We start from the raw sequence: 24,466 nt of genomic DNA on the forward strand, positions 1-24,466 counted from the left end.
CTACCAACTGGCAGTCTATTTTTGAAGGCTCGTCACCAACCCGACTGGGGACCACAGCTAGGCTGCGCCAGTGTAGGCCGACAGCTCGAATACAGTGTCCCATACCACCGTATTCGGCTCATGAGTTTAGGTTGCTTACTGATCACTACGGGAAGGCTCGTTGCCCCAGCGTAGGCCGACAGCTCAACCACGATGTCCCATACCACTATGCCCAGCTCATAAGTCTTACCGGATCGTGGTACCATGGTTGAGAAGGGTCTTTACATTGGAAAGGGGTACCTTAGGTTCAAGCAGTAGTGTCCATACATGGTAAACACACAGTAGGCAAATCGGGTTACTTGATAAGTTCGATTTGTACGAGCGTACGCTAAATTAATCGACATGGAGCGCTAACCACTGTCGACAATCATCGTATGACTCGGATTCACCGAACGCCTCAAATGTGGTGAGACTAGCTCGACCACTCAAACAGAAATTGTTACCGATTGCCTGGACTACGTCGTAGTCCTAATCACAGTCAAATGCAAAAAGTAAGCATACATAATAGTCATACAACATTTAACAACCAACGTACATATCATTTGAGCATATTATTCAACACATAAAACATGATATTCTACATATACATTTGCTACACAAAACATGCACATGAAATTAAAGCTACATGAAGAAAAGTATACATATAACTAAGGTAGTTGAGAATTTTATCTCAACAACCCTCGAAATTACAAAGCATCAACCAATTACTCATACAAGCATTTTTTCAAACGCTTAGACTACATATTACACATGCGTGTAATATACTAGTTCCAACAGACATTAGAGCAAATCCTTTCACAAAGGAGCTTCCACCCATACAACGATCATATATTCTCAGTTTACAAGCATGACAAGCACAAATCATATTTCCCTAGTTGTTCAGACATTTCAACAAATGCATAGAACGCATTATTCTCAACATGGTTTATATCTATATGTAATATATGGAAAAAAATGTATCTAAGCACATGTGACAGCAATCAAGTAGTCATAAACTATTACTGACATTGTGTAATGTCTCAGAAAAATCTGTACAGGGACCCGAGTACCACCTCAGACAGAAATCACCCAGGACCGAGACATTTAGAAATTAGGTTAATATTAGCAAGTGCTAAACTAGAGTACTTATGAAATTAGCACTAATTACTTTAAATATGATCTGCAAGACCCAAACCGTGAAGAATCATTGACGCTACATTACCCTGAAATCTAGAATCCATCCCTAAACCCGGTTGCTCTCAGGAGCACACCGAAACTCTGTATCAGACCTGAACCGCACGTCGAAAGTCTGATTACCCCGAAACCATACAGCTATGACCGCATTACTGGACTTGACGACCCCCTCAGAAATTAAGTCCTAATTGTGTATGGAAATACACAACTTGAGCCTGGAACAAAGTGTGTGAGAAACGTGAATATATTTAGAAGTAAATTTCGAATTTAAGTAAACTGAGTCGTGTCGCTTGAGAGTCAAATACAAGGATTCAGACCGTCAGAATTTGACCCAAATACACCCTTGGATCAGAAGAAAATTTTCATATATGGCAATGTACTTGTGGTCCTGATCGAGTGACGATGACCATTGAACTGAAACTGGTCCGCCACGGTCGATCTGTAAATCCGATCGGACTGAAAACTTAGCTTGACCTAGATCCAATGTCAGGGAGCTTAAGTCCGACCGCACGCAGAAAAAGGGCCTCCAAAAGTGCTCCGTTGGGCTGAAACAGACGCCATTTGGATATAACCTAAGTATACCTTGGCCCTGGGGCCATTTCCATCAAACCTGGGCCTATATAAGGGCCTTAAACCCCCTCTCTAATATTCCATACGAATTTTGAAACCCTAAGGAAGAGAGAAAAGGAAAAGGAAAGAAAAAAGAGAGAAAGTGAGAGTGAGAGTTGGAGATTTCATTCTAGGATTCGATCCCGTTGCTCCATGTACTTAGCCACCCTATCTGTATCGCTATACGGGCGATTCCAATTCCGTTCTTAGGTAAGAAAACCTAACCCTAACCTGTTATAGGGTTTCAAACATTGTAAGTAATGGAATAACTAACCTATTTTATACTGTAGGTCGCCAATCCACCGTTGACAAAGGCTAAGTGTCTAAAATGAATCCATTACGCGTTTACCGGCGTAAGGTGCGGACTATAAATGTTTAGGTTATGTTTTTCAAAGCTTTCAATGTCAGTTAATGATTTATGACTGACTCGAATTGCTATCACATGCTTAGACACGATGTTTCCCGCACTTTACACATATATATGAACTATGTTGAATATAGTGTATTCTTGTGTTTGTTGATATGATTGAATGAGTATAGAATTTGGATTCGCGCTTGCCAGGATTATCCATCATGGATATATGGTTGTTGTATATGTGATAACTCCGTGGTGAAAGGGTTTGCCCTAACACCTGTTATAACCAATATACGTCATGTATGTTGAAGTGTGTAAACTAAGTGTTTGTTGAAATGTCTGAATGAATATGAAATTATGATTAGTACCTGTTATGATGGATGTTTGGTAATACATGATCTTTGTATGTGTTGCAACTCCTATGTGAAAGGATTTACTATAATATATGTTTTAAGTAAATTAATCTATGTATGTGATATGTGTAGTGTAAGTGTTTGATAAAATGTCTGTACGAGGAAATGCTTGTTTAAAAGTTTGAAATGAGAGCGTTGAGATAGGATTCTCAATCCCCTTCTCTATAACTATAGTTTCCTTTATGTAACCTATCTTTCTACTATGTGATTTATGGAAGTAATGCCTAGGTAAGATAACATGTATACTATGTGTTTCATGAAATGCTAAATGCTTGAAATAGTTGAACTGTTGTGTAATGCTGCTATGCATATTATATGTGTATATAAACTACAACTGAGTGTGATTAGGACTATAACTTAGTCCAGGAAATCGGTAACAGATCTCGATTAGCTGGCTAAGGTTATTTTCACCACACAAGGCGCGTTCGATGAATCCAAGTCATACTTTAGTTGTCGGCAGTGGTTAGGCCACACGGAGTGCTTACGCCCTTCATGTCGATCAACTCGAGATGCGCTCGTACTAGTCGAGCTCGTCAAGTAACTCGATTGACCTGATATATGTTCACCATGTATGGACGCTACTGCTTGAATCTAAGGTACCAAACTCACCAGTGAAAACCCCTTTAACCTTGGTACCTCCATCCGCTAAGACTCATAAGCTGGGCATGGTGGTATGGGACATCGTGGTCGAGCTGTCGGCCTACGCTGGGGTGACGAGCCTCCCCGTAGTGTCCAGTGAGCAACACAGCCTCGTGAGCCGAATACGGTGGTATGAGACACTGTATTCAAGCTGTCAGCCTATACTGATAAGGTGACGAGCCCTTTGTAGTGACCTCAAGCGTACTCTAAGACTGCGCAGAGGCGACGAGCCTTTTCGTAGCAACAAGAGTACAAACTAGGCTTACACTGATAAGGTGACGGACCCTTTGTAGAGACCTAGAACCATAACATCATATGAGATTTACTAGGATTGACGACCCTAAAATGGATCATCGTTTGGGAATTGATATAAGGGAGGTACTTTAGCTTCCCAATCCTGCTATATAAAAAGGACTAATAAGAACTTGGTAATCACGCTCATGCACCGCATTGCATGTGCCGTTTAGCGTTGAGTAGAGAGCACGAGGAAGTGACTGACATGCGCGACCGTTAGATGAAGATCGCAGAGGGAGTGCAAGCGAGGGCATGCATCATTTATACATACCATTCTTGCATTAATCAGAGTACTTAGGGATGTTTGATTGTATTGCTTTATCATTTCTGCTTGACTGAATTGAGAACATGTTAACCTTTGCTTTATTGTTCCACTGAGTTGATCACTCACTCCCACGTTAAGGGACGGTGTTTTAAACACTAACCAAACTTTGTCTTAGTTGCAGATGGAGACCCGACTGATGAGGCAAAGACGGGCTTCCCAGACGATGAGGATGCTTTCTCATATATGCAGTATTCAGGCGGGTTTATATAGACCATTCTGATTGACGGGGCTTCAGGGTTATACTTGTAGTGGACTATTACATTTTTTTGACATTTTGTATTTTGAAACAATACATGTAATTATTGACCTGGCAATGCATACATACTTTGGGGACCTATACTGATTTATAAAGTTATACATATTCATTTCAGTCTTCCGCTTACATACTACAATTATCCTTGGATTATGTTTTGCTGTTTTGGCTTAATCTCATTCATGTTTTATGCACTAATACAGACAACATACAACCATCATTAAATATGTTGCATAAGTGATGTGTTGGAACCCGGGAGTTGGGTTTCTACTCGACCCCCGATTTTTAGGGCGTTACACATTGAAAGCCTTAAAAACCATAACCTAAACGTTTATAGTCCGCACCTTTCGTCAGTAAACTCGTATCGAACTTAGTTCGAACATCACGCCTTTGTCTACGGCACAACGGCTACCTGAATCACGAAATAGTTTAGCTATTTCGCCATTTATTCATTTTGAATCCTTAAAACAGATTAGGGTTAGGATTTCTTACCTAAGAACGAAGTCGGAATTGCCGATATAGCGATACAGACAGAGTGGTTAAGCACGAAGAGCGGCAGGAAGGATCCTAGGGACAGTCTCCTACTTTCTCTCTCACTCTCTCTCTCTTTCCTTCTCTCTTTACCCTCTTCTCTCTCTTAGGGTTGCAAATTCGTATGTGAAGGGAGAGAGAGGGTTTAAGGCACTTATATAGGCCCAAAACTGATGGAAATGGCCCCAGGGCCAAGGTATACTTAGGTTATATCCAAAGGGCATCTGTTTCAGTCCAATGGAGCACTTCTGGTGGCCCCCTTTTTTGCATGCGGTCAGACTTAAGCTTCCTGACGTTGGATCTAGGTCGAGTTAAGTTTTCTGTAACGACCTTGGAATTTTTGTGCTAATCTTTCCTTAAGTAGTTGTTTTGGGGTAATTAGCGCTATACTCGATTGCTTGTGAAATTCGCATCAATCACTTTAAATTGTATCTGCATGGCTCTAAACTTGTAGATTGGTTAGCGCTACGTTACTCTGAAATCTCGGATCCATCGCTAAATCCAGTTGTTCTGGGAAATTTTTGGAAGATCTGGATCGGACCTGGACCGCGCGTCGAAAGTCCGATAGCGATGATCTTAGGCTGTTGCGGTCACCGAGTTGGGCTTGACCATCACCTCGAAAATCAAGTCTATGTGATGTTCTGGGTCGATTTGTTTGAGCTCGGAGTGAAGAGTGTGAGAACGATTGGAAATTTAATAAGTTTTTATGAAATCTGAGTCGTGTCGCTTGCGCAACGATTTTAAGCTATCTGATCGTTGGATTCTGACCCAATTTCACCCTCTGATCAGGGAAGGTGGCCCAGGCATATCCTTGTGCTTGTGGACCTGATCGAGATTCCGTGACCGTTGAATTGAGTGTGGTCTGCCACGGCTGATCTGAAGAGCCGGTAGGTATGAAAACTCAGCTTGACCTAGATCCATGGTCAATGAGCTTAAGTCCGACCTTTCGTGGTTATAGGCCCACCAGAAGTGCTTCGTTGGATCGTAAGAGGCAGGTTTTGATTATACTTTAAGTATACCTTGACCCTGGGGTTATTTTCATCAATTTGAGGCCTATTTATAGTCCTTAAACCCTAGCTCTCTTTTCCATACGAATTTTCTCTAACCCTAGCTTGGAAAGAGAGTGGAAAAGAGAGAGAGTGAGAGAGATAAGTTGGTGAATCATCTTGGATTCTTCCTTGTTCTTCTTCATCTTTGAACCTTCACTTTGAATCGTGATTATGACGGTTCTAAGTTCATTTTGGGGTAAGTTAACCTAACCCTAATCTGTGTTAGAGCTTAGATTAGTCTTGGTGTTGTTGTATCTCATTTCTATCCTTGTTTTAGGGTATTTTATCGGCGTTGACGAAGACAACTCGTCTAGATCAGTTCGGTGTTTCTTTCCTTGCTTAAGGTGCGGACTTTAAGTGTATAGGTTATGGTTTTCAAGGCTTTCAATGCCAGTTAGTGATTTATTCTTGTCATGGATGAGATTTCACATGCCAAATGTTGTGTTTACGTTGCTTTCCTGATATGCATGCGTTATATTGAGATTTGTGTATTCTATGTGTATTTATAAAGTACCGTATACGTATAAAATATGCACTTGTGTTTGCCATGATTATTTGTCATGTATGTATGCTAGATGCATGTATGACAACTCCTTGGTAAAAGGAATTGTCTAAATGCATGTATTCCAACATACGTCATGTATGTTGTATCGTGTATGCTAAGTGTTTGTAGAAATGCATGAATGATCTAAAGTGTAACTTATTACACTAATTACGGGCGTTGAGAAGTGATTCTCAACACTCCAATTGATGTGCATGATTTCCTTTATGCAAGTTACATTCCATGTTATTTAAATTCAAGCATTTCATATGCTTACATTTATGTTAAGTTGATATTCTTCAAATGTCTATGTACCATGATTTGAGTTGTTGTTCCTTTACTGTTTTATATCCAATATGAATATCTATTGTAGTGTAACGTATTTGGGACTATGCATTAGTCTAGGAAATCGGTAATCTGCCTTAAGATCGTGGTTGAGGTTGCTTTCGCCACGTAGGGCGTATTAGACGAACCCAAGCCGTATTAGAGTTGTCGGCAATGGTTTGGCCACGTGGAGTGTTTGCGCACTTTATGTCGCTCAATTCAACGTGTGCTCGTGCTAGTCGAGTTCGTCAAGTAACCTGATTGTCCGATATATGTTCACCATGTATGGACGCTACTGCTTGAATCTAGGGTACCGAACTTACCAGTGAAATCCTAATAACCATGGTACCTTGATCCGCTAAGACTCATGAGCCGGACATGGTGGTATGGGACATCGTGGTGGAGCTGTCGGCCTACGCTGGGGTGACGAGCCTCCCCGTAGTGACCAGTGAGCAACTAAACTCGTGAGCCGGTTATGGTGGTATGGGACACTATATTCGTGCTGTCGGCCTACATTGATTGGTGATGAGCCCTTTGTAGTGACCTCGAGCATACCTGGATACCACAATGAGGTGACGAGCCGAACTGTGGTAGTAAAGGTGTGAAAGGCGTGCATTGATTGGTGACGAGCCCTTTGCTACGACCTCAAATATATGATCGTATAAGATGTCTAGGACTGAGACCCTAGAATGGATCACTGTTTGGATGGTGATATGAGGAAGGTATCTTAGCTTCCCAAACCTGCTGTGTGAAATGGACTAATAACAACTTGGTAATCATTTCCATGCACCGCATTTGCATGTGCTTTGTAGATGTGGCGCACTTTGAGGCGATGTCATGCGTAACGTAAGATGAAGACGCTGAGGGTGTACGCGTGAGGGCATACATCATTTCGCATACATCCTTGCATTAACAAGAGTACTTAGGATTTATTTAATTGTTCTGCTTTATCATTACTGTTTGATTGAACTGATAACATGTTAACCAGTGCCTTATTGTTCCACTGAGTTGATCACTCACTCCCACGTTCTGGGGCGGTGTTAAACACCCACCAGACTCTGTCTTAGGTTCTGATGTTGCAGATGTTGATGCGACTTCTGAGGCAGAGCAGGAGATGGATGATGATGAGGCTGCCTTCTCTTATATGCAGTTTTCAGACGGGTTCTAGCGAGCCTTGGTCTGATGCGCGGGATTATGGGATTATTTTTGGAAGTTTAAATGATGTAACTTGATACTTATAATTTTGTTAAATAACACTTTCATACGACCTGGCTTGTATATGTACTTCAGGGATTTACACTTGTACACATATTTTTCTATAAGTCTTCCGCTTGCTTTATTCACTTATCCCTGAATCATATTTGTGTTTTGGCTTAATCTATTCCATGTTTTATGCACTAATACAGTCAACATACATCCATCATTAAATATGTTGCATAAGTAATGTTTTGGAACTCGGGAGCTGAGTTATGCTCGACCCCCGAATTTCAGGGCGTTATATAGCGCCTTGCTGACATAATACACAGGGTGCTGCTTCCCCCCAGATTCTTTGATGAGGAGCGAGCTGACATGTGTTGAAAATTTTTCCTGATCAGAAGGTGTAATTGGGTCGAAATCTGATGGTCTGAAACCTTAAAATTGACCTGTAAGTGAACAACTCAATTTACTTAAGTTTCAGTTCATATCCTAAAGATATTCTCGTTTCTCACACACTTTGCTCCGGGCTCAAGTTATGCATTTCTGGATACCTTTAGGGCTTGATTTTTGAGATGGTTGTCAAGCCCAGTAAGGCGGTCATAACCGTATAGTTTCGCGGTCATCGAACTTTCGACACGCGGTTTAGGTCCGATACGGAGTTTCAAAGCGCTCCAGAGAGCAACTGGATTTTAAGATTGATCCTAAGTTTTTACGTGATATAGCATTAACGGTTCTACTCATTTTGGGTCTTACAAATCGTATTTAAAGTGATTAGTGCTAATTTCACAGGTAATCTAGTTTAGCACTTAATAATTTTCGTCTAATTTCTAAAGGGTTCGGTCCTTAGTGATTTCTGCCTGAGGGGGAATTCGGGTCTTTGTACGGATTTTTCCAGGACGTTACAACATGTCTGATTCCGAATTGACTGAAAAAGGACCCAGTCGGATATGGTATAAACAATCATGAGGTACGGAGCCATTGATACTAGTGAAGTCTCAAGCACAAGATCAATTCCAAAATCGATCATCCATCGTGGCAGTAATTCGAGCATGTAAACACATCCTGGAACTCACATACTATTGGGATCCATTTAATGCTTAGGTTTGGCTACTCTTCTTCTATCTGAGCTAGAAGGTCATTTATTAATTTACCCTTCCCATGCCTAGATAATGGAATTGTGCCTTTTTGGGAATATAGAAGATAACCTATCTTCATAAAACAATCTAACTTTACATGGTGAGAGGCTAACAAATTCATCCCTTGGAGGACCTCACAATCGTGTATCTTCATTACTATCAGGTCAGTAGGTAATTCTAAATCTCCGATGGTAATCGAGCATGATTTACATACTTGGTTTAACATTATGGAATCTCGTATTAGTGAAGCAATCATTAAGGATTTTTCAAGTGTGCTAGGGGATAGGCCTAACAAATGCATGAATTTCTTTGATATGAATAAATGGGTTACTCTAGAATCAAATAACACTTGGGTAAGTGAGGAATAGATAATTAGGGTGCCTTCTACTACTATATTAGTGATGTTTTCATCATTCAGTGCCACTACATAAGCTCTCCCTTGAGCCTATTATTGTGAGGCCTATCCTACTGGCCTCTGGGGTTGTTGTCCTCTCGGCCTAAATCGTTGCTACTGGGGCCCTCCTTGGCGGTGCTGGTTTCGTTGTCCTCCCTACGTAAATGGTTGTTGCCCTCTGGGCCTTTGCTAGTAATCGCTTAACCCTTGCTAGTAACCACTCGACCATTGTTGTTGTTTATGTCCTCCCAACATTTGTTGAGGTTGATGAGGCCTCTATTGAGGGTGCAATTTCGAGATTGATGCTCTTCCCCTTCACAATTGTAACATCTTCCTTTGAATTGATGTGAGTTTGGTTGGTTGGGTCCTATGGGAGTTGTCATTGGCCCTTTGGTATTACCGCTCTATGTTTGAGTCATGTTAGGGGCGGCCTTCCCTTTCCCTTTGTTATCCTTCTTTAGATTTTTGTTCCTCTAAAGATCTTCATTATCTTTCTCAATGATTGATGCCCTTTTTACTACCTACACATAAGTGTTAGGTCTTAATGGTACTATTTTGTTACTGATGGATCCTTTAAGTCCCCTTTCAAACTTCATCACCTTGCGGTTCTCGTCTACTATGAAGTGGCTAGCAAAGTGAGATAGCTCGGTGAACTTTGCCTTATATTGTCCAACCGTCATGTCACCTTGTTTCAAATTCATAAATTCTACCTCCTCCCATACATTGTTCGAATAGTATTTCTTATTGAATTCATTATAGAATCTATTCAAAGTCCAGTCCGTTCCTTCCTCGACATTCCTAGCTACTGACTTCCACCAAAAGTACTCCTTTTAGGACGAACATAGTTAGGGTAACTTTTTGTTTGTCATTATACCTCATTGCATCAAAGATCTTCTCCATTTTAGCTCTCCATTTTTCAGCTTCCATTGGAACATGATGACCTCTAAAAATTGGTAGGTGGAGCCTCTTAAACTCCTTAAGTAGACTTCTACTCACTCATGTTCAATGGGTGCGACTTCTTCTTGATTACGGGTGGCTTCTTCCTAACTACGGTGGACTTGTTGATTTCAAATGTTGGCCATGTTTCCTAGGACTTGCATTATTCCTTCCACTATCACTCCTTCCATTGTTGGGTTATTTCCTGCAGTGTTGGATGTCGCTACATTCATGGCGGTCTACTTGCCCTTACCTCTAGCCATGATCTATGATGATATATATATATATAATGCATTTAGAATCTATAATACGAAATTTTTCTGCAAGGAGAATTTTGGTCCTAGATTTTGTTTAAGTTCTTTAATGTTCAATCCCTAGGTCCTCGATAAAATTTATAGCTTAAACTCTAACTTAAAATATGATACCAATATGTCACGCCTTGAGTCTAGCACCCGAGTATATTCTCGATCCTGATGTCGTATCATAGTTGAGAGTAAGTATTTAAAGTTGCATGATCAACATTCTAAAGATTCAAGCATCACATATATCTACTTCACATAAAGATGTCATAATTATTATAATATAGTCCCACATAAACACATCTTTCTTTCCACTACTTCAATTATTACAATCATTCCAAGTCTTAAATAAAAACTCAAATAAGGAGATATGTCCCATACATTGTAGCTCTAATCCAAACATGTAATTCATCAACAAAATAATAGAATGAGCTAACAACTCAGTGAGTAAACCTTCACTACCTTTTTCAAAAATCAAGAGATAAACCATGATGAAGAATTTTCAAAGGAATTTAAGAAAGTACATTAACTTAGAAAAACTAATGCACGAATGCATAGAGGGTTCGCTACAATAATCGATATGGTTGATTTTCATTAAACACCAGGGCCACTTTACTATAGTTGGCCTTAACTTTCCTAACACTTCACCCCACCTGTGTAGAAATTCTATTGCACTCGCCAATGTGCTCACCAAACTAGCCTTGGTCAATGAGGGGACCTATTTATACGTTAGTTGGTCAAATTACTCCACCTGACTTGCATAGTTGGTCTGTTGTACTCTCCAATATGCTAACCAAACATGCCTTGATCAATGAATTTCCAAATAGTAATAATTTGAGATTTAGGGACTTTCCACCCAGGGGTCTAAACTGCTCTCACCTCTTACACTTTAGGGACTTTCAACCTAGGGGACTTAATCACCCTACATAATTTCTAGTGTTCTAATTTTCATGTTCTTGGTTCTATGAATGTGAAAATAAAATTTTCCGTTTAAATCTTCATTTCATGACAAGTCTTGATTTTATGAATTAAACCAAAACTATGCTATTACAATTCAAAAATATGCTTATGTGGAGGTCATGAATGGGCATGATTTTTCAAAAACAATAAGTATGAAAAATAAAGAATTGACACTTTATCATTTTGAATCTTGATTTGCACAGTAATCCCAGGCTACAACAAAACCTAATCCATAACCAGACTTGAATTTAACTAGTGCCAAATTGTGCATAACCAAATCGTGGTTGTTATTATACGAGGTCTAATTTTGGAATTTATTTTTTACCCTCGATATAGCCCTTAAATGGATAGTTTTTACAAGTGAATTGATGGTCAATTATTAGTGCAATTTGTGGACTACTTGGTCCATACTTGGACCGGTTTAAGGGCCAACCAATAAATCTAAATTTTCAATCAGTCCAAGGGTCCAGGATTTGAATAGCAGTATATAATAAATCTGTCCATTTTATATTCAAAACTAGCTACTTATTTTGAATGATTGAAATGTTTTAAATCTGTCCACCCTTGGGTTAAAAATTAGCACACATAAGTATTACACAAATTGGGTCATTAAACTAACCCAATTTTGTAAATGCTTGGCACCCCAAAATTTCACTGATTTTTATATGATTTAGGATACCCAATCTACCAGATCTGTATAAAACCCCGATCATAGTTTGGACTATGCATCGCATGGTCCCACAAAAAACAGTCATTACTCTCTTGTTAGAGGTTGGATCAGGGTGATTTTGTGCTAGTTAGAAAGATAATTCGATAAACTTTCAAATCACTTTGGAATAATCTCATTTGAAGATTGATTAACCTTTCAAAAGTGGCACAAGTCCATATCGCGATTTGGCCAAAACCATGATCGTAGTTTGAACTATGCATGATGTGGTCTCACGAAAATACTCATAACTCCCCTGTTACAAGTTGGATCGGGGTATCTTATTCTCATTAAAAAGATAATTCGACGAACTTTTAAACAACTTTGAAATCATCTTAGTTGGAGACCATTTAACCTTTTAAAAGCGGGCCCAAATTTCCGATCATAATTGGATAAAACCTTGATCGTGGTTTGGATTATGCATCCTGCAATCCCATGAAAACGGTCATAACTCCCTTATTACAAGTCGGATCGACGTAATCTTGTGTTCATTAAAAAGTTAACTCGACGAACTTTCTAATGGCTTTGGAATAAGCTTATTTGGAGACCATTTTACCTTTCAAAAGTGGGCCTAAAATTCAAATCATGATTTTGACTAAACCCTGACTACGTTTTAAACTATGCATCATGCAATCCCATGATATATCCATAACTCTCTCTTTACAGGTTAGATCAAAGTGATTTTATGCTTGTTGGAAAGATATTTTAATGAACTTTCAAATGGATTTAGAAATATCTCATTTGGAGACCATTTGATGTTTCAAAAGTAGGACCAAAGTTTAAATCATGATTTGGACAAAATCTTTATCACTGTTTGGACTCTGCATTGCATTTTCCCATGAAAACATTCATAACTCCCTATTTTCAAGTTGTATCTTGGTGATCTTGTGCTCGTTGGATATATAATTTTACAAACTTTCAAATGACTTTGAAATCATCTCCTTTAGAAATAATTTGACCTTTCAAAAGTGGGTCCAAACTCTAGATCATAATTTGGACAAAAACCCTAAATGTGGTTTGAACTATGCATCGTGTTGTCGCACAAAAACAGTTATAATTCTCTCATTACAGGTTAGATCAGGGTGATGTTGTGTTCGTTGAATAATTTGATGAACTCTTAAATAGCTTTGGATTCATCTCATTTAAAGATTATTTGAACTTATAAAAATGGACCCAAAGTCCAGCTCATGTTCCCTTTAGTTTCCAGTATCACATGACACCACAAAAACAGTTCTCTCCCATTATAGGTAGAATCGAGAGAATCTTATACTCGTTGGAAAGATTATTTAACAAAATCTCAAATGAATTTAGATTCATTTAGGTTGGAGATTGTTTAACATTTCAAAAGTGGGTTCAAAGTCCAACTCTTGGCAGAAAGCCAATCTAAACATGATCTTTTAAAGAAAAAAGAACCCAATCATAGTCTGAAGCTATGTGGTGCCCACAAAGATGCCCGTGATCAATCCATTCCATCCATCAGTTTCTCAATATTACGATAGGACAGGAATCCACAAATCAGGCAGATTCAAAACTAGGCTGGGCCACACCACACGAAAAGGTAAAAAGAAAAAACTTCCACTTATGAAACCTTCCTGTAGCTGACCATGATGTTCATATGCCATCTATACCATTCACATGGTCAGCACAAATATCATCCTCATACAAAATTTGTGGCACCACAACGTTTCCCAACGGTGGGTCTTCATTCCTTGCTGTTTCATGTGGCAAGGTCCGAGTTATGGATCTGCCTAGTTTCTGGATTTGTCCAATTTTCATCATGAAAAACTATGGATGGAGTCAACTTATCACTGGCATCTTTGTGGGCCCCACATAGCTTCCAACCACAGGAACTTTCTGTGGCCAGGGGCACAGGCAATTCACGTCCCAGACAGAGCCACATTTTCTTCATCAAAGATGAGAGAAACCAAGAGCAAATTGAAAGCCTTGTGCCTCGTTTCAAATCAGTAAACTTTTTGGAGGCTTCAAAACTTCCTATTAATGAACCCATAAATCAACACTGTTCATCTCAGCTCTGCGGTTGGAGAAAATCTGCGAATGGGTAATGTGTCATATTTCCAAAAATGCAATTGAAAACCCTAAGCAGGCCAACGTGCTTTTAGCACCACCTGATCCTGGTCCGATTGCCCTGTTAGGCCATCACAGCCCATCGACAGTCCCACTGGCAACATGCCACGTGCTCAATCAAAGCAACACACACACACACACACACACAGAGAAAAAAAATAAATAAACAAGTTGAAAAAAAGGAAAAGAAAAGAAAAGAAAACCCCAGGCAAAGAGCTTGACAGTTGACACCCTTCTGATGCATTCCACAGGATTGGGGAATCGGATTTCCAGCCACCTCCCCAACAGGCAAACTGCTTGTCAACAGCAGAACATCATATTTTTCTTCACCTACCAAAACCAGAAAGAACCAATTTTTTTTTTTTTATTATTTTTTTTTTTTAAAAAAAAAAAAAAAAAAAAAAACAGAAGAAGAAAATGAAAAGAAAAGAAAGGGGGAAAGACACTGAGGATTATCAAATGGTGACAATGGGGAAAGAAATGCTAGAGAATTCCCAAGTTAAGATGTTAACATTTACTAACAAACATAACCAGTCTGCTACTGCAGAAACTTCCCTGTTATTGTTTTGCTTCTTATTTTCATAGTAATCATGCACTTCCAAATAAAAGTTCATACATGATATTAGGAAATCTAACTATCAACGACAATGATGGTAGCATTGGTCATCAAGCACATCTGCAACTATTCCATCAAATGCATTGCTGTTGTTGGACACATTATCCTTTTTAATTTCCCCTCGGGGGGTCATCTGGGGTGTAAGTTTTACAGCTTTGAAGGTGATTGATACCAACCCCATGGGTCACTTGAGATGTACTCAGTCACCTGCTTTACGCTCAAGTAATTATCTAGTCCCCTACAAAATAAACAGAAAACAAGCATTGCAGTTAGCAAAGGGAGCCAGCTGATCTATGCTTTCATCAAATAGAGGACTCTTTTATCTTGGTTCTCTCACCATTCCCCTAGTTCACGCCCAAAACCACTGCGTTTGGTTCCTCCCCAAGGAGCCTGGCAGAAGCAGGGCTGTGAGCAGTTCACCCATACAATCCCTGCCTGGAGAGCCTGTAAAATAAATACACATCTGATGTAGTAGCAATTTTTCTATCAACAAATGTTGACCTGGAATGTATGCACTATTGATTACCATAATTCAAAAAACTAGAAAACTCAACTCAACTTGATGCACTAGCCGGGTCGGGTTAACATGAAGACTGGACTGAGTCTTTTATAGACTCGAATCAGTATTTTAATGCTCAAATTTAAAGTATTCAGATGGGTAGCAAAATATTAATTTCTTAAAAGAGTCCCAAGTATTGAAACATTCAAAAGAAAAGCATACTGGTGCAAATGGTGCAGTGGTATCAACTCTGTCATTCTTCAGCATGGGTTAGTGTTTGAATTATCTTGAAAGCAAACTATTATCTTAACAGTTGACTTGGCAAGCGACTCGGTCAAGTGATGCCAAGTCAACTGAGTTTTCGAATTGATTCAACAAGTCTTGTTGAGTCCCGATTGAGTCAGGCTCACCAGTGAGTTTCCCAGAGACTCGGCTTGAAATCTCGTCGAGTCCTCGAAATTTCATTGAGTCGAGTTGACTCGGCTGAGTTTCAAGTTGATCCACCGAATTTTAGAACTATGGCAGTTACAAGCCAAATAGCCAAATTGAAATTGTTATTACCTTCCTAGCATTCATACTCTCAGTCTGGGCTCCAAATGTCAATTATGTTATTTCCAACTCAGACTTGAAAGAAACAACCACATTTTGGGAGCTACTTCATTGTTATGAATACTAGGCAACAACATCAATTTATGCCATTGCTTCTTTTGGTTTCAACTGACCGTTCACAATTCAACTCACTAGTTGTACCCAAACACAGCCTAAAAAAGCAATCATAAAACATAGTACTGATTTAGTTGATTGGTGATTAATCAGTGTTGGCATGAATTCCATCATCATCATCTAAAAGCCTTATCCCAACTAATTGGGGTCAACTAGAATGAATCCTGTTCCGCCGTTCAACTCTACCAAGAGCCATGACTTTAGTTAAACCATAGGTCATCAAGTCTTTTCTTACTACCTCCACCCATGTCCTTTTGGGCCCTCCCCTTGCCCTAATAGAGCCTTCGATGGGTACCAACTCACTCCTAGCTGGCACAGTTCTTGGTCTCCATTGCACATGAATAAACCATCCAAATTCTAAAGACTACTTTCCCACATCTTATTACCTATTGGTGGTACTGTTAAGTTCTCATGAATGCATTTATTTCTAACTATCCTTCCTCATCTTGCCATCCATCTTAGCATCCTCATTTCAGCTACACTCATCCTATGAACATGTTGTTCCTTAACTGCCCAACATTTTGTCCCATAAAGTTTCCCTTTCAGTTTGAGTGGTACAAACCGATCACATAAAACTCCAAATCCACATCTCCATTTCTTCCAACCATCATGAATTCCATCATATGATGGAAAATGACAGGCATGAAGTGTCGCTAAACGTGGGTGATGATGTGTTACTTCAACTGTATGTCTTGGAAGTACCTTTGATACACGCTCACACCGCTCCAGATCCTTGGAAAGCACTGCACCACCTAAGCCATAACTGAGGAAAAAAAGAAGTAAAAGGTGTCTCAACAACATTGTCCTCCCAACCCAACTACACAAGAATATTGAACAAAAACCCAATAGTAACTCACCGACTGTCATTTGCAAGCTCAATAGCATCCTCTTCAGTCCTAAATGTTTTAACACATAAAACAGGTCCGAAAACCTCCTCTCTCCAAATTTGCATGGAGGTGTCGACATCTGTTATGATGGTCGGTTCGATATAGAATCCTTTCTTCAAATGCTGCCATTCAACCACAAAGTGATTTGATCAGCACAGTATATACAGTAGCAGAGTACTAAAGATGGATATCATTTTTATTGATTATGTAGACAGTTCACCTGTGGGCGGGTACCTCCACATAGAATGGTTGCACCTTCGCTCTTCGCTTTTGAAATGAAGTTCATTACTTTCACATACTGTAAAGAATGAGAGAATATTTAGCTCAGTCCAGTCCAAAATAATATCACAACATATGATTTGCATGTCTGAATTCCAAGATTCTCATAATAGCCAAGTGAATGAGAGATTATTAATAAGAATGGACAGAACAAAGTTTGGAAGGAATTATTTCTCGATAGAAAAATCTTATCTACAAAGCAAGCAATCCAATTTTCTTTTTCAAGCTTCTCACTGGAAAAGGTAGTTTTTATGCTTTAACCATTTGATTCACTTGTGGTAACAGATTTGAAAGATCCAGCATGAGAACAAGTTTGGAAGGTTTAGCATGAGTTTGGAAGGAGGATCTTGTTTAAGGTAACTGACAAGGATGGTCTTGAAAACCATATCCATGATATGACATGATGGTAGGTCCAGCACATCAGCAAGTGCACAGTTTGTTGCTGAGAAGGATTCAGTGCATTGGGCTAACGGTTCTGTGATCCAAACTACTGATCTGATAGCCCCCAACACAGATGGAGGATTCCTCAATCCCCTCCCCCCCCCCCAAGAGTGGAGTCCATCAGAAGAATGGTTTAGATCACCAATAAAGGATCCTACATGTAAAGAATTAGAGTCACAAAGAGATGGAACTTGCAAGCCCTATAGTCAAAACCAAGGTATCCCGTATCGGTATCGGTTGGCGTAATGGTGTCCTCCAAAACCGATACGGATACGGGGGCGTAACGGTGATACGGGGGCGTAACGGCCCGTAACGGCGCAAAATTTTTTTTTTGCCAAAAAAATATGGATTAAATCCAGAATATTCTAAGCATTCCAATATGCATTCATTTATAAATTGGAACATGTTTATGGTGGTGTAACGGTCCACTCTTTGGTGAGAAGTTGTATCGGACTGTCTGATGAATTTATGAACCAGATAACCTGAATTTGACTACAAAATTCATATATTTAATTTTCTAACTATCTACTATCAATGATAGATATATTAGAATGAATGTAAAATGAAAATATCTTACATTAGGTGTTTGCAATTATTTTTGAGGAATTTCTCGAACATACCTGTGGTCCTGTGCAGTGTGGTGCACGTGACTGTGATAGTGTGATTCCTTTCTATGACCTAACATCCTCATATTAAAAAATAAAAAATAAAAAATTAGTAGTGTCTGATATACTCCCTGCAACTTGATTAAGGATTACTTGATTGGTTGTCAGGGGAGCTATTTTAAATACAAGTTCGGCAGTGTCAAGTGTGTGCATGGCTTCTTGCAATAATACTGTTGTGAGCTGTCTGCTGCAACAAATACTTACCTTAACACAAATATATACTCACAAGTCACAATCACAAGTCACTACCAAAATGAATATCTGCTTTTTTGTGGTTGCTTGACCTCCACATCATCGTCATCGTCACCATCAGGCGGAGGCTGTCCAATAGGTGTAGGTGCTGTATATCTATAATATCTAGTGCCAGAAGGAAATACTAGATCAACGAAATCAGAGGATGACTAATCTTGACTAGGCAACGACTTTGACCCGAAGTAATCCACCACGTCGAATAGCCATACCGGTGCCCATACTCAGGCCTGTTGAGAATCTTGAGATTGAGAGTGCGTCTGTGATGAGTAACTTGGATTTGGATCTAGATATCTATAATCATATGGATATTGATCGGGAGGGCTACTCCAACATGATGTGATGGAACAGGCTCAGTATAACCATCATAATTCAATTCACCATAAGAATATCCATCATAATAACCAAGACCATGAGCCCGCTATGTTTCGAACCTCTCGGACCCGGTGCACCACTAGATGTACCCACCTCCTGCGGGCTATCGTGACTTCGTACACTCATAAGTCCGACTCGTGTACCACCTCGTCAGCTTTCATCGACATCGTGATCTCAGACGAATAGTGGCACCGAGCAACACCTAGTGCCGGCACTGGGGGGGGGTCATCGCTTTCATCCGACACGGCCACGCTACCACGCTGACTCTTTTGTTGATCTTGAGCCGTATCCGTGCGTGGCATAAACGCGCCTCTTATCGTGTCCAAATACATCCGCACGACTTCTTTTGCGCTCTGCGTATTTCGGTCATCAATTTCCAATTCTTCACTATCCTCTTCAATTTGTTTTTCCCTTGTTTCCAACCAAGGTAGAAGTGGGTCATCCTCATCATAAATATTATCCAAGTTTATTGGACAGTAGTCTCCGTCATCAGTAGCTGTAATGCTCCTATGATGTCGTCGCATTCTTAGTTTTATATTGTAGTGCATGAAGACAAGTCTATCTAATGTTCTAGCAATCTATTCCTATTCTTTGAATGAATGAGCGCAAAACAACTCCAATTCCTTTCGCAACTAGAAGAAGATGTTGTTTGGCTCAAAATTTCTACTGCAATTTTTGGAGAGCCTTCGTACTCTCTCCGAAATTAATCCACCATTCGGCCGGTTGCAATCTAGATGCTGTGCAAGAGCATCTCCAAAGCTACCAAGGCGATTTCCAAATGTATCTAATTCATTTAATGCCTTTATTTGCAGATCTAAGTCAGGCTCTAATCTCTTTATCACATTTTTTAGCCCGACACGAACTTCATCATCTGCAACAAATGATTGGGCATATCTATACCTAGGATTTAGGTAGTAACCTGCTGCATGAAGATCGTGATGGAGTTGGTTTGTCCATCTCTTGTTGATCATCTTCCAATAAGTCTGCCAACTTCTACAATCACGTTGAATTGCAAGCTTTACCTTATCCATGACATCATATATGAAGCTCATGGTAGGTGCTTCATCGGATTCAACAAGACGGAGTACCCTCATTAGTGGCTCCATCACCTTTAGGATCGCCTTGACCTTCTTCCAATATTTGTTGTCCCGTATGGTGTTCACAACTTCGACCGGTATTCCTGATGTCTTCTTCCCATGTTTTGTGTTGAGCCATTCTCGGGAAGCGAACATCTCACTCAACTCTTCTCTATGCTGGAATAAACTCTCTAATGCTATAAAGTTTGTTGCGAATCTAGTCGCCGCAGGCCTCAACAACTCTCGTCCTTTCGTAAACTTTCTCATTATTGCAACTACTTGATTATGGTTGTAAATAAACGTCGTCACTTCCCTTGCCCTTTCGACCATTTCCTTAACATTCTTCTTCTTCCCAATATCTTCCAATATAAGATCAATACAATGGGCAATGGTGACCCAAAAAGATGTTTTCTCTTATCCATCAACATATGTCCTGCAAGCTTATATGTTGCTTCATTATCTGTCACAATCCTGCACTATATTCTCCTCTCCAATCTCGTCCACAACTTTATCAAATAGTCCATTAATATAACTAGAATTTTTGTTGCCTCTGAGGCATCAATTGACTTGTGGTATATAGTTCCTAAGTGGCAGTATACCATGAAGTTGATCATGCTGCGTCTGGTTGGGCCAGTCCAACCATCACACATGATTGTGCATCCTCTGGCTTGCCATACAGGTTTAAAGGTAGCCACGTATGCTTTCACATCCGCATACTCTGCATCTGTCCATTTCCCCCTAATCTCCTTAGCCGTGGGAGCTTTTATTCCTTCACCTGCTTCTGCTGTTGCATCAATTACCACCTGCCAATATGGAGAATTGGCTGCGTTAGGAGGTATGTTGGCATGTATAAATAACTTTGCTGCTGCTCTACCTAATTTCTCAACGGAAGTTCTACTCCACATTTGTTTTATCTTCTTTTGTTTAGTTGATTCTTTCCTAAATAGGATTGGATCAATAGAGGGTCTCCTAGGCTCATTTACTTCTTCATCCAAATGTATAGGGGCATCATGTGAAGATGTCTGTCGTCGGCTCCCAAACATACGTCGTAACCCACCAAACCTACCCCCCCCCCCCCCCACTCCCACCCCCACCCCCACCTGCAGAAGCAGTTGCACTTCCAGTTGCACTCCCACTCCCACTCCTCCCCCCTGTATCACGCACTGACCCATGCGTGCCAAACATGCGGCGACGTTCTTCCTCTTCACGAGCTAGACATAAGCTCTCTCTCCTAGCTATAATAAGTTCTCGATCTGAATCTTCGTCAAAATCAATAATATCTTCATCACGAATGCCCATATATTCAGGACCAAACACTTCCTGTCGAGCTGCATCCAAAATATCATCTTTCTTCTTTTGTACAGCAGCACGTTTACCCTTCGACTCATCCAGACTAGCTTGCATTAAAAGCATTATCTCTTTTGGTACTCTACTACATGGCGCAACTTGACCCTTTCGATGTGCCAAATGTTGTTTGAGACGGGTAATTCCACCAGTCACTAGTCTATCACAATACTTGCACTTCATTTGGTGCCTAGTACCACCAACCCTCTCACAATGTTGCCATCCAATATCATCACTTGTTGTTGGCCAGATCCAGACATTTCTTTAGGCTTAGGTAGACACTAGATAATTAGATTTGAGTATGAGTGTATGACCTATGTTAATAAAGATGATTTTATATTCTAACTAAACCCTAAGAAGCTCCAAGGCAAAACCTGTCCAATATAAGCAAATAAAAACATAAAGTCACTAATTCGAAAATAGAAAAAAATTATAAAATGACACCCCAAATCTGTAAAATACACATTAACATGTTCTACTATGATTAACATATCACATGGCATGATTAAAACAGTAAAACAATCATTAAAAAATTATTTTTTAAATTTAAAAAAGAAGGGCCATAATTAATGCGTAAATAGAAAAAAATATTAAAAAATTATAAAATGGTACCCCAAATCTGTAAAATGCACATTAACATATTCTACTATGATTAACACATCATATGGCATGATTAAAACAGTAATACAACCATTAAAAATTGATTTTTCGAATTTTTAAAAAAAGGGGCAAAATTCATGCGTAAATAGAAAAAAATATTTAAAAAATATAAAATGGCACCCCAAATCTGTAAAATGCACATTAACATGTTCTACTATGATTAACACATCATATGGAGTGATTAAAACAGCAAAACAATCATTAAAAATTGATTTTTCGAATTTTAAAAAAAAGGGGCAAAATTCATGCGTAAATAGAAAAAAATATTTAAAAAATATAAAATGGGACCCCAAATCTGTAAAATGCACATTAACATATTCTACTATGATTAACACATCATATGGAGTGATTAAAACAGCAAAACAATCATTAAAAATTGATTTTTCGAATTTTTAAAAAAAGGGGTAAAATTCATGCGTAAATAGAAAAAAATATTTAAAAAATATAAAATGGCACCCCAAATCTGTAAAATGCACATTAACATGTTCTACTATGATTAACACATCATATGGAGTGATTAAAACAGCAAAACAATCATTAAAAATTGATTTTTTGAATTTAAAAAAAAAGGGGCAAAATTCATGCGTAAAGAGAAAAAAATATTTAAAAAATATAAAATGGGTCCCCAAATCTGTAAAATGCACATTAACATGATCTACTATGATTAACACATCATATGGAGTGATTAAAACAGCAAAACAATCATTAAAAATTGATTTTTTGAATTTTAAAAAAAAGGGGCAAAATTCATGCGTAAATAGAAAAAAATATTAAAAAAATATTAAATGGCACCCCAAATCTGTAAAATGCATATTAGCATGTTCTACTATGATTAACACATCATATGAGATAATTAAAACAGAAAAACATATTAAAAAAAGTATAAATACCTATTTTTGACAAATTTATGAAAAATGACCCACCAAGCTTTGATTCAACAAAATCCGCCAATATAATGTGTTTTTTCCTCAAATATCCAGCCAAGGTTGGTCGAAATTAGCAGTAGAAGGAGTGAGAAGGAGTTTGGAAGCAAGAAGTTTCGAAAAAACATAAAAAACGGACCTTAAAATGCAAAAAAAAATGGCCGTTTTTCGACCGTTACGGCGCTGACCGTTACGCCCGTATCGGCCGTTACAGGCGTATCGGCCCCGTATCGGCCGATACGGGTACAAAAATTGGAATCGGCCGTTTCGGCCCCGAATCGGGTAACGGTGCGTACCGTTACCGTTACGTATCGGCCGTAACGGCCGATACGTAACCGATTTGGCATTCCTTCAAAACATAGATCCAACAAAATCCACGTTTATGTCCTGATTTCCAGCAGCCCATTCTAGAATCTCCCTCTTTGATTTCCTAACAATTTGATCATTGGGACTTTGTTTGTTGAGGAAGCATCTCCGATTTCGTTCCCGCCAGGGGTTCCATACTAATGCTAGCAGAACAAGCTGCCCCGTTGCTTCTTCTCTTTCGGTAATACACTTCCATGCCACACCCAGAGTAGATCAACCACTGACTGTTGCATAACCCATGAAACCTCAAAACATTATAAAAAGGAGGCCCAAATTTGTTGTACGAACGGGCAATGGATGAAAATATGATCAACCAATTCGGCATCTTCCATGCATAAAAGACATACGTTTGGCCGTATCATAGATTGTTTTTGGAGATTTATCTACGGTTAAGATATGATTGCGACCAACTAGCAAAAGAAAGGAGGCCACCTTAGGAAGCGCCCCATAGTACCAAAATGCGTGGAAGAATTCTTTCGTTCTTGTTTCCTTAGGATCCGATTACGGCTTATAAAATGATTTAATTGAGAATAAGCCCGAAGGTGAAACCTTCCACACCAAAGAATCCTCTAGTGCCGGCATCGGGTGGAAGCTACGGAGCCGATTTAATAATAGAGTGTAATCTGCCACTTCCTCATCTGTTAGAGCTCTTCTAAAGGGGGGCATCACACTCCAAATCCACCTACTAGAGCATACCATGTAGAGACTAAGATATTCTTTGACAGTCAAGAGATGCCAAGGAAGGGAAATCGTGCTCCAAAGATCTATCTCCGCACCATGCATCCTCCCAAAAATGGAGGCAGTTCCCCCTGTCTAGGGGAAAAGCTAGTCCTTGCTTGAATAGCAGGCTAACTGGAACTATAGCTCTCCATATTCCTTAAGCGCCCCCTGAGTGCCATACTTGAATGCTACAACTTCTCTCTAAAGTCTCCCCTCTTCCGTACCAAACCTTTTTTTTTCAAAGGGTAATGGAATTTTATTAAATGCTCACCGAGAAAACCGGCAAGAAAAGAATACAAGGCGACAAAACAGAAAACAAGAAACGGGCGAGGGCTATCTGTCAAGAGAATTGACAAGAAAGGCCCACTCCGAAACAAGGCCTGAC

General features: G+C 39.5%; 1 protein-coding gene across 3 annotated transcripts in view; it reads right to left on the reverse strand.

Moving 5' to 3' along the window:
• Positions 1–14,710: 14,710 nt before the first annotated feature.
• LOC131255428 (aminoaldehyde dehydrogenase 2, peroxisomal) overlaps positions 14,711–24,466 on the reverse strand; it is a 71,191-nt gene continuing 61,435 nt past the window's right edge. For all 3 annotated transcript variants that reach the window (XM_058256131.1, XM_058256132.1, XM_058256133.1), the window contains 5 exons: positions 17,204–17,281; positions 16,954–17,105; positions 16,799–16,859; positions 15,212–15,318; positions 14,711–15,112 (listed from right to left, as the gene is read on the reverse strand). In XM_058256131.1, the coding sequence (XP_058112114.1) occupies positions 15,022–15,112; positions 15,212–15,318; positions 16,799–16,859; positions 16,954–17,105; positions 17,204–17,281 (489 nt within the window). In that variant the 3' untranslated portion in view covers positions 14,711–15,021. The remainder of the gene's footprint in view (positions 15,113–15,211; positions 15,319–16,798; positions 16,860–16,953; positions 17,106–17,203; positions 17,282–24,466) is intronic.

The sequence above is a fragment of the Magnolia sinica genome, chromosome 9, assembly GCF_029962835.1.
Source record: "Magnolia sinica isolate HGM2019 chromosome 9, MsV1, whole genome shotgun sequence".
Lineage (NCBI taxonomy): Eukaryota > Viridiplantae > Streptophyta > Magnoliopsida > Magnoliales > Magnoliaceae > Magnolia > Magnolia sinica.